This window comes from Malus domestica, chromosome 15 (genome assembly GCF_042453785.1).
Source record: "Malus domestica chromosome 15, GDT2T_hap1".
Lineage (NCBI taxonomy): Eukaryota > Viridiplantae > Streptophyta > Magnoliopsida > Rosales > Rosaceae > Malus > Malus domestica.
In genome coordinates, this window is record NC_091675.1 from 23,644,942 (window position 1) to 23,656,885 (window position 11,944).

General features: G+C 38.1%; 1 protein-coding gene across 1 annotated transcript; it reads left to right on the forward strand.

Moving 5' to 3' along the window:
- Positions 1-8,304: 8,304 nt before the first annotated feature.
- LOC114823672 (uncharacterized) lies at positions 8,305-10,283 on the forward strand. Its single transcript, XM_029099095.2, has 5 exons — positions 8,305-8,460; positions 8,557-8,609; positions 9,381-9,569; positions 9,681-9,761; positions 9,856-10,283. The coding sequence occupies exons 1-5, from the start codon at positions 8,404-8,406 to the stop codon at positions 10,010-10,012; spliced, it is 537 nt and encodes a 178-aa protein (XP_028954928.2). The 5' UTR covers positions 8,305-8,403; the 3' UTR covers positions 10,013-10,283.
- The last annotated feature ends 1,661 nt before the right edge of the window (positions 10,284-11,944 follow it).

The window sequence follows — 11,944 nt, forward strand, 5'->3', positions numbered from 1 at the left end:
TAAAGGAGATGACTTCGAGATTATCTAACGCTTTAGACGCTTCAAGGGCTGATGTTATGTTATGTACGCGTCTGGACTTCTCAGCCTCTCGTCTTTGTGACCGATAACGTGCTTCACGTCCCTCAGGGGGTTATAGCCCACCATGTATGACATTGATATCTAACAACCTCTCATCCGCTCCAATGTTTCCTGTTACTGCTTGAAGTCCTCCGTCGTTCTTGTGTTCATCTCTCGATTCTACACGGTACTATGACAACATCCCCTTCTTCAGCATAGCTTCCACTTGGTTCCTTAGGCTTCGACAATCATTAGTGGTATGACCAAAGTCGTTGTGATGAGCGCACATCTTGTTCCTGTCTCGCTTCTCTAATGGCATTCGAATTGGGGCCGGTGCACGAAAGATTCATTTTCCCCTATTCTCGTGAAATTTTTTGCCCAGGTTCACTGTCAGCTTAGTGTTTGGGCGATCAAGTCTAGATCTTTCATTAAACCCATCATTCGGATCACGTGAGAATCTTCTTTCTTGTCTCGGTTGAGCCGTGGGTTTCAAGGTAAGCGCGGTAGTGTCCGCTGGAGATGCAGCAATAATCGCGGTCGCCCGCTTTGATTGGATAAGTTCCTCTTCTTTTAATCTGATGGTTCCATCAGCTTGGGCCATCACCTCCCTCATGTCCAATGGTGGTGTCTCAATTAACGACCTACGCATCTTCGTTCCAGGCAACACCCCTTCTTGGAATGCCAAAGCGGCGGTGTGAGAGTCACACTCTTCTAGGGTAGACATCTCTTCCGTGAACCTAGTCATGTAGCTCTTGAGGCTCTCCCCAACATTTTGTTTGGTTCTGAACAAGATCGTAACATCTTTTCTTGGCCTCCGATTACAAACATATTGAGATATGAACGCTTCATAGAGATCTGTGAAACTTCTGATAGACCTCGGTTTCAGTTGTCTGAACCACGTTAAAGATGATCCTGAAAGACTTGAGGGGAACAACTTGCACAGAAAGGCCTCATCGTCTCCTTCAAGTGCCATCTGCTGTTGAAAGTGGTAAATGTGTTCGACATGATCAGTTGTGCCTTCAAATAGCCTAAACTTTGGTTGGGTGAACTTGGCAGGTTTTTTAGCTTTCAGGATGTCCTCTGTGAACGGCGATTTGCGAATTCCTCTAGCCGCTTCTAAGGCAAGCTCCGCTGGGGTTTGTGGCTTGTATCCGTTCACAATCTTCTCAATTTGTTCTCGCAAATCAACATCTTTTACCTTTTTCGATCCTTTTCCTTTGTAGCCCCCTTCGCCCTGATTTTTTTGTCACTTCAACACGGTTACTGGATGGCGTGCTACTAGAGCTATCTTCCTTATCCTCTTCTTCTGCACGTTATCTCTTGGTGCCTGTTACATCTTCTACGGCATTTCTCGCTTCAGCCTTCTTCAACGCCTCATCTGCTGTCTTTTTTGTTTCACGTAATTCCCTCGTTAACCTTCTAAATTGTTCCATGGCAAGACTGGGTTCACTATTTTGGGATTAAGACCTAGCATGTACCGATCGAGTCCCTACGCCTTCAGAGGGATTCGGAACTTCTTGTGCGGATCCAGTCATGTTTGTAGTTTGATTTTGTTTCCCACAGACGACGCTAACTGTTGGAGTGAGATTTCCTACAAGAAGAAATACCTCCACAGATTTGTTGACCGCAATCCTCACTTCGCCAAATCCTTCTTTGAGATGTCCCAAAATAATCTTCTTCCTCAGTTTGGCGAGCGGGTACTTGCAAAAGATACTCCGACGCTCAAGTCAGTCGATTGATTTCTATTCTCTGGATTCTCTCGGGCTCTCCTCACGTCCCTTGTTCTTTGGCTCCACTCCATCTTTATAGGATTGCATGCCTGGAGAACAAGTACCACGATCTCTCTCTCCTTCCCACTTCCTTAGTGGTCTTCCGTAATATGACTGCATGCTTTGGGAACAAGCACCACGTCATACTTTCTTTTCCCACTTCCTCAGTGATCCTCCGTAATGGAGGCGGTTACCTGGACACATGCACCTGCCTATTCCTCGTGGGCTCTCCTTACGGTTTACCTTGCATAACACCATCCCTAGGTGACTTGGGTTGGCCCATGAGTCGAAACCGGATTTTATCCTCCCACATTTGGAATCAATTATTTACTGATTGTCATATGTGTCGTTGGAATATTCTTGAAATAAGTTTGATGCTTAATTCAAATTGAAGATCAAATTTGTTCATCGTACTCTTATAGGGTTGAGGAGTGTATAAAAGATCATCAAAATCGGAGTTAAAATAACCATTAAATCGTGAGTTTTCGTTTATAACCGTCGAAAGGTTTCGTCTCATTATCTAAATGTCAGTTTTTTGCAATTTTTTACATATGCGATCTTGGAGCATATACAAACAAGTTTGACGGTTGGATGGTTGAAACTAGTTTTGTAGAATGTGTATTCCTTCAAAATGATGGATTCAACAAACACTTGGGAGTTTATTTTGTACTTCCATTAAGTAGAACATAATATTTTGTGGTATCCACTAGTGCAAATATTTTAAATTGAAGATTGAATTCATTCATTGTACTCTTATAGGGTTGTGGAGTGTATTTGTAAAAAATCATTAAAATCGGAGTTAAAATAAGCATTAAATTGTGAGTTTTCGTTTATAACCGTTGAAAGGTTTCGTCCCGTTACCTAATATTCGAATGTTTGTTTTTTGTGATTTTTTACGTATGCGATCTTGGAGCATATACAAACGATTTTGACAGTTGGATCGTTGAAACTAGTTTTGTAGAATGTTTATTCCTTCAAAATGGTAGATTTAACAAACACTTGGAGTTTTGTGGTATCCACTAGTGCCAATATTTTAAATTGAAGATTGAATTCATTCATTGTACTCTTATAGGGTTGAGGAGTGTATTTATAAAAAAATCATCAAAATCGGAGTTAAAATAACCGTTAAATCATGAGTTTTCGTTTATAACCGTCGAAAGGTTTCGTCTCATTACCTAATATCTGAATGTCAGTTTTTTGCAATTTTTTATATATGCGATCTTGGAGCATATACAAACAAGTTGGACGGTTGGATCGTTGAAACTAGTTTTGTAGAATGTGTATTCCTTCAAAATGATAGATTCAACAAACACTTAGGGTGCGTTTGTTGTACCGAACTAAGAGGAAATAGAATTCAATTGGGAGAGGAGAATTAAACTTGAGACCTCCTTCAAAGAGAAAATACAACTAGATGAATAGTTAGTTGGTCTAGAATTTAGAGAATTTGGACAATTGTGTTGATCTCAAAGTATATTTAAGGAAATTTTCTTGAAATGTCATATGAATTTGTACACATGTTTCATTTTGTCATATAAACTAAAATTTTAAGCAATTTATCATACCAACTTTCTGAAATTATCAATTTGCCATCTTATCCTAACTCCGTTAAGTTTTCCATCCAAAATAAGTCATGTGCAAGATACATGACTTGTGTTTAGGGTATTCTTGTCATTTTAACACCCGACTTCCTTCTATTAAGTTGCATTGGATCAAAGCAATTCTAGGGTTTCTAAAACTTTAAAAAGGGATTGATATATGATACATGGTCTGAGAGTTCTCGTTCAAAAAGGGAACAATGGCACTTGTGTGTGTTTCGAATTAAAGATGGCTCAAGAATATAGAGTCACCAGAAACCCTCCAATCTATGTTAAAGTTGGATGAAATTATTTATTATGGCTTTGTCTGAGACAATAAGAGATTTTGATTCTTCTACTTGTAGTCCCGTTTTCTATGTTTATTTGCTTTCTTATTTGATGGAATGACTTTTACTATGAGATTCGAATAGTTTTTCTTCTTCTTTTTTTATTTTTTATAATTTGGTTCTTTGTTTCGTTTGAATGTCTATGTGTTGATGTTGACTACTTGTTTCATTTTAATGCCTTCATGTGCTTTGTTTAATGTTTGTTATGTATCGAATGTCCACCACACCCCTACCTCCAATACACCCCGATCCGGAATGTCCACTTGGATTCCGAATGGAGTTGTGTTGGCCAAAATTGAGAAGGTGACGAAGCCATAAAGTGAAGTGATGTGGAAAATGTGGGTAAATTTAAACCTAAAAGTGCCTAATTGCAAGACTGTCATGTGAGCGGGATTGAATCCAATTCACACGTGATGTCAGAGTATAAGTAAAGTACAGTATAAGTAGATTGTGAATTAAACCATCGAAGATAGTCGCCAAGATTTGCCAAGAATCCTCGTTGACACGAAAGCTCAGCTACTAAAACATGGAGGGGCGAAAAATAAGGGTGAGTGGACCTAAAAATAAATCTTTGTAAAATCTTTTTGAAAACATAATAACCCCTCGCTGTAAAACAAGTATAGTTTACAAAACATAGCATACTACGTATAAAATGATAATACTTACCGTAAACAGTAACATCTCAAAAGTGCAAAACTTCACAATATTTCATAAATAAACCATAGTGTACGACAACCACAATAACTAACATAAAAGAATATCAACACAGGTGCTCATCGACATATGCTGACACCGAGTTCATGCAGAGGTGTTCTGACTTGAACAGGACTAGGTGTAATAATGATTTACGCTCTAGTACTACAATCATGTGAAGACTGCGCGCTATGCGCGTCACGTACGAATCCTAATTGCCTATGGAAATCTAGGACAGGACTGGCACCTACAATGGATCCAAAGTGAGCGTACGGTGCAATGTGAACATACACGTGAAGACTGGCCTAGCTAGGGCAAGTACTAACACCAGTGTAGCACACGATGAGCAGATAACGTAAATATGATCATGCCACAATAATTCAACAATTCTAGTCAATATAATACCATTTATAGCCTTAAATATAATTAAGGCACCCCTCATAGTCCGCTTATCTATGCATCCCGTAGGATTACTCATAATTTCCCAACAATATGACATTTCTTTATAACCGTTAATTTAATTATGGCAATCATGTATAAAATTCATTAATAAATATATATGTGGAAACTAACAAATATATATACTATATAAAAGAAAAAACCCACTAACAGAGGCTTGCGAGGTCGTAGTCGTTCAAACGAGTAAATACGGATCGCCTATGCTAATTGTACCTAAGCATAATAGAGACCCATTAGTAAAACTTAATTAAAACATTTGAATTTGGAGAAACAAACAGCGGATTCGGAATTAGTGTGTCGAAATACTCTAAGAAAGGTCTCGAGCAATTTTCGTAAAAAGTCAACGAAAAGTTAACGGTCAATCATAAAAAGTCAATTGAGATTCCGAGTCTGTCAACTACGTTAAAACTTTGGAATTTCACTAAATAAATGACAAAAACGGACTCCAAACATAGAAATTAGCCTATGAGGGTTTCCAAGAAAATTTCAAAAATGTCAACTCAATGAATATTCTAAGAATATTTCAGGAATATTCCGGATCCAAATTAGAATTGGGCAGGGTCGGATCCCGGGTTTGAATCCGGATCTGGTGTTTTATTTTTTATTTTTTTTGTTCTCAGGTCGGGTTGACCCGTTGGGCAAGCGGGTTGGTTGGACCCAATGAAGGAGAAAGCCGGAAACTGAGAATTTTGGCCGGGAAACTTCCCCGGCTCCGTTTAGCTTCAAAACTCAACTAAAACTAGCATACAATATATGAAATTGAAGCTTAAAAGGAGATGAAGAGAAATATACCAGCACGAGGTCTTGCCGTGAGCGAAAAATAGCTCAAAAGCCGTCGGGTTTCTCGCCTGAAACTAGGGAAGTTCTTCCCCGATGTGGTTCTGCGTTCACACATCACTAAAATCCTTAAAAGACACTGGAAACATATAGTAAAACACGATCCACGAAGATTTTGGTGGTTTTCAAAACTTACCAACGTCGAAGACGCCGTGAACTCGTTGGATTCTCCTCGGCATTCATGTGCAGCGAGCATAGAGAGAGAGAACTTCGAGCGTTTAGGATCATTAGGAAAAATGGAAGTGTGAGGCGCGGTGGTGGGGTTCGTAGAGCGCCGACAGTGTGCGATGGTGTTGGTGCACACGGAGGAGAGATAGGGGACGAGAAAGTAGAGTGAGGGTGAGCAGGTCTGAGAGGGAAAGTGTCAAGAGAGAGATAGATGAGTGTGGAAAAAGGGACACTTGGCAAGAGAGAAGTGCAGAGTTTGGTTAGGTGTGGGCCACGCAAGCCAGAAAAGATTAAAATAATTAAAATATCCCAATAGAAAAATATTAAAACAATAATATATTAATATAATAATTAAAAGAATATATATAAAATATAAAATAGTAATATTTTTACAAAAGTATTTTCGGATTCGTAGTTCCGTAGAATCTTCATCGTAGCTTCAAATTCGATTCCACTTGGCCTACGCACTCATACTGTCGAGTACTTCGAGAATACGGTAAAATAGTAGCTCGTACACGTCCTGAAATGACGGTCAACGAAAGTCAACAATCTCGCCTATAGGGACATTTTCTTCAATTCACTCTTTTCAAATTAATAAAATCATAAAATTAGGGATGAATTGTCACAATAAGTAGCACTTGAGCACTCTGCATCCCAAAATTTAAAGCACTGAAACCTATTTTCATGTCCATGCACTTTTTATTGATGGTTACTTTGTATCTAAGTAGAGAATGTTTATTTGATTTGTCATTTTACCCATTGCTTAAACTTTGATAATTTATCTTGTACACATAAATCTGAGTTATTTACAATGGAAATTCACCATGGAGGTCACTTTATAGGAGCATGTAATGGGACAATGACTTGTGTTGGTGGCCATGTTGCCTGGTTTTACAATATGAACCATGATCTTATGTCCAGGTGGGATATTGAGGATTCTGCGAAGAAGCTAGGGTATACTAAGACTGCTAAGTATTATTACACATTGCCAAACTTGTTTGACAAATGAAATTGGGGAAATCAATCTCATAGGCCTATGAAGAAGCTGGGAGGGGGACAAACTTGTTTGACAAATGAAATTGGCCATAACTCACCCACTATTGAAAGTGGGCAAACACAAGCAATGGTGTGCTCATTGAAAACTTTGGTATTTTAATTTTTAGTCTTGTATTCATAGGCAAATGTATGTGTAACTCTTATTGATCATTTTGTAGCATGCCACTGGAGGAAATATGGGCAGTGAAACTTCACCAAATCAGGGACAAGAATAATTTGCATCCAATATAACCCATGCCATTTGTTAAATTTTCAGTTTTTTATTTTTTTTATTTTTTGGGGTTCTATTGTTTGTAGGTTTCTAAAAGGGTTAGAGTGAAACAAAATGCAATCAGTGCACAATTCAAGAAAGCCACCTGAAAACCGTAGAATTTGAAGGAAATCATTTGAAAATTTAGACTTTTTGTTAATTCCAATTTTTTTTTAATTTTTTTTTATTTAATGAAAACAATGTTATGAACTTTAAGCAATCTTTCCTCAATATTTGGTGTTTTAAATTTGAACATAATCAAGCAATGGAACAATATTTTTGATTTGGTAGCAGTGAAATTATCATGCATTGCATTTTCGTATGGTTGCTCAAAATATGCTAAGATACACAAATGAGTGTGTTCAGTTAGTATGTCATGAAATCGAATTTTATACGGCCTCTGTAATATGAGAAACGGCTTGAGGATTGGTGCCAGAAATAGAGTTGTAGATGCATATATACTGTTGCATGAACACAACGATCCACTTGCATACCAGTGAACACAAAATTTGAAGGTTTTATTAAAGAAAAGTAAAGAACTTGTAAAAAGATCTTAAAATGACATAAATAACCCTGAACACAAGTCACATGACTTGTTTTGGATGTAAAATTTAATGAAGTTATGGTGAGATGACAAATTGGTTAAAATTTTAGTTTATATGACAAATTGAAAAATGTGTACAAGTTCATATGATATTTCAAAAAAAATCCTATATTTAATGGGAGATGCAAAATGTCTTGAAATGTGTATTTTACATTTTTGGTTGGTCAGAAAACTTTTCAATGGAGAAATGTAAAATATCTTGATCGGAAAATGTAAATAAAAACCGAAATTTACAACTTCTTTACATCCGTCGACGGTGGATCCCACCAATCAAAGATTAAAAATTAAAAAGGATCTCAAACTCACATCTCTCCTGTTACATCTCTTGAAAATAAAATGAGATACAAATATAATGGGGCACCCCCTTTGTTATCACCAAGGATTTATGGGGCGCTGTTACCGTTTAGCCCATAACGCCAAGCCCAAGGCCCAATATTAACTCAAATTGGATTTCTTCTTTATTTTGGATCACCAACAGGTCTTCCATGACCCGATAATTTCAGAGTTAGCATCGTCCCCTTCCGTTCTTGGAGTAGGTTAAAAGCCTTAAACCATAACCCAAGGCGCCACAAAAACGGATTGGAATCCGATGTCGAACGGAGAAGATTACGACTCGGACACGCCGGAGGAGCTCACGGCCGAGCAGGTAATCCAAGTCTCTGAAGAGAATTCAAAGTTCAATAATTTTTTTTTTCCGACTGTAAAGTTCTGAACTTTGTTCGGACGTTGTTGATGGTTACAGGGAGTTCAACAAGACCAAGAACTTAGCAAGCTCCAGAAAGAGCATAGTTCCAGGTGGGTTTTACTTGTTTACCTTGTTCTCTTTTGCTCAACAATGTTTTTATTTTTTAAGGTTTCGGTTTGTTGCTTTGTAAATGTTGGAAATTGAATTCATTGATTGAGATGGGCTGGGCTGAGTTCTTATGAAAATGCTGATTTGAGCTGCGTGGCTCAATTTTAAGAAACTAAAAGCCGAAAATTTCAGGAAACTCGGAATTCTGTTTAGGATTCTTTATATGAGAGGGGATCGGAGAATCGGTTCGTCTAATTTTGTTTGATTTTTTATTCGCCTTGGTTGATTACGATGTGAAATTATGTTTCTTTTTCTTATTCTTCGTGGTAAAGTGGTATGCCTGAAATCGTGTTCGTGAAGGGAATAGATAAACGAATTTATGGGATCACATTGAAGTTGTGTGGTTGAATCCATATCTGATGGTTGCTTCGTTGCATTATCACATGATTACTGTGTTTATATGTGATCAGCTGTGATTGACTGGAAGTAACATTGTGGAATCTGTTTGCGTTGTTCGGGAATTGGTGCCAGCCTGAAAATGTTCTAACATATATGTCAGAGTAGACAAGTTTTATGCCCGTATATTGTTGACATGAGTTCCTAAAGTTCGTTTAAGAAGTATTACTCGATTATGGATTTTCTTCCTTTTCTCTTTTTTTGGGGTGAAGCACCAATCTGTGAAAAAACTTGGTGGTGTAGATGATGGTATCTACATTTTGCATATACTTGCCTCACAAATAAATTTTAAAGGGAAAAGATATTACTTTATATAGGGTGGTTCGTGAAGCAAAAGAACGTCGTAGACAATGGGCCCAAAAGAAAACACCCAAGAAAACACAAAAGCCATTTGCTGAAGCTGAAAGTGTTCAAGATACCTCTGAACCTAAAGCAAACCAAGAATCTTTGGGTAATGGAGGGATGCTTCCAAGCAACATTGTTGAGCTGCTTGCATCTCGTGAGAAGTATGAGCCCTCTCTCTTTCTCTCTCTCTTCTCTCTTCTCTCTTCTCTTTGTGTGTGGATGCTGATCTTTAGTTACGAGATTGTAATCGAATGGCCACATTCCATGTGCAGGCAAAAGTTCCTCTCCGACTCTGAGGATGAGAAGACCGACTCAAGGTCCACTAAGAAAAAGAAAAAACTAAAATGCTCAGGGTGAGTGTCCTCTTCTATACAGCGAAAGATACATGTAATGCCAATCCGTTATGAATGAATGTGATCTCTAACAAGCGAAAATTGTGAATTGCAGGGTGGATGCTATTTTATTGAAGGAGACACCTGCCCCTCAATGCTTACAGAATTCCTTAGCGTTCTTGGAGAAAAGGAGAATGCAGGTACCTAGATCATCTGCAGTGTTGAACAACTCCGACCAAACATTACGCCTCCTCTCTTCGTCAGGCCTGTAAAGTAGACAGTGACGAACTAAAATGTCAGCATTTTTCACCCTTGATGTATCCTATTATATTGTATGATGCTACGCTGCCATACATCGTACTTGGCTCCCCGAGGAGGACTTGCCTACGAATGATGAACAAATGGGGAGGGATCTGTCCCGTGGCTTTTGACCGTTGAACTTATAGATTCTGCAGTTGTGTTGTAACACACATTGTTCTTCATCATATTTAACAGTATTTTTCTTACAATTTTGTTATATCGATAAAAGAATGAGTTTTTCGATCTCTTGTGCCCTGGTCCTTCTTTTATCTTTGGAAAAGCTTGTCCATTAATTTCAGAATATCGATAGAAGTATCAAGTTCGAATCACATCACCATTCTTAAAAAAACGTAGTTTGAGCACTATTTTTTTGACTTTATGATCATACAAGCCTTTTCGTTTTTCCTTTTAGCATTAGGAGAAGTTATTGGCAAATAATACTTTCTCAAAAGTTAAACTATTTATGGACAGTTTGTCACTTCATTGTTTTTTGGCATAATATTTTATAATGTTGGCATGAAGATTGACGTAAAACTCTGAGGTGTTAGAAAGTTTATAGAGAGTTCCACTTCAAGATAGTCCCGTTAACATTTCTCCTAAAAAGGTCATTGTGCATTCACACTCTTAATAAGTGTACCTTTTGTTTTTCTTCGAACAAACGATATTATCTATACTACAAAAGATGAGGGTGGGCTGACCACATAATGGGCTAATAATAATGTGGTTCAAATTCACATTTGTCGAGAATCAAATCTAAGACCTCTCACTTACAAGTGAAGAAAAATTCCACTAGACCGTAGTACTGTCACATACTTTTTGTTTTAAATATAATCCAGCCACTAATCCAGCCAACTTCGTTAAACACATATGTCGTTTATTGTATGGGGTGTGCTACACACCTCATTTTACTTTTCACACATTTTTAATAATTTTTGTTCGTTAATCTTCTTCAATTCATTCAATCCAACGATCAAAAATTAGAAAAAATGTCTCAGAAATAAAATGGGATGCGTGTCGTATTATTGTTTCCATTAACTGGTTGCAAAGTGAAAACATAAAGCTGTTGCCCCATTTACCAAAAATAAATTAAAAAGAAAAGTCTTGTCCCCACTTTTCCTTCATCAGATTAGATCGTTTTGTTTTATGCCCTGGATTTATGCAGAAAGTAAAACCACCATTCAGGTCCCATGGAGTCACTCAGTGATCTGTTTGCTTCCCTCAACATCATATCAAAATATGTGTAAAGCTTTGATCAGAGAATTGAAATTTTAAGATGGGTTGAAAGCATGAAATGCTACAAGCCATAGATTATGAGAAAAGCTGCTTAATACAGAACTGCTTCTCATCTAAGGGGAGGAGAAAGAGTCCTCCTGGTGCAGCCATGTTTCATGATGGATGTTAGAAGTAGGAGTCATGGGGCTAGTAGCTGGTTCTGGAGAGCTGCTGCTTCCCATGAAAGCTTGAAAAGCACTTTTGACCTTGCTCAAGTGCTTATGGTGGCGAATGCGTCTGAGAACAACATCTCTGTCCAGGGAAGCTGCAGCGGGTGATTTCAGGTACACGTGGCTTGTGATGGAGCTCTGTGACTCGGGAGAAACTTCATGACCATCTTTGATCTTCCCAGAAGTAGCTTCTGAGAAAGATGACGGTTGTTGCTGTTGAGCTTTGGAAATTATGAAAGCCATTTTCTTTGGGGGAGAGTTAAAGGGTTTGGTGAAGGATGTAGGAATTGAGAGCTTTCGACTTTTGGCTTCTGGCTTATGGCGCTTGGTTTTATAGGAGAATGTTATTGGTGACTTTTGGAGTTACTTATTAATGCAGTTTTGTTGTTTTGCTCTAGCTAGTAAGTGGTTTTTTGGGTTTCAAGGTTCGCTATGGCCTGTGGTTTTTCTTAAAGCATGTAC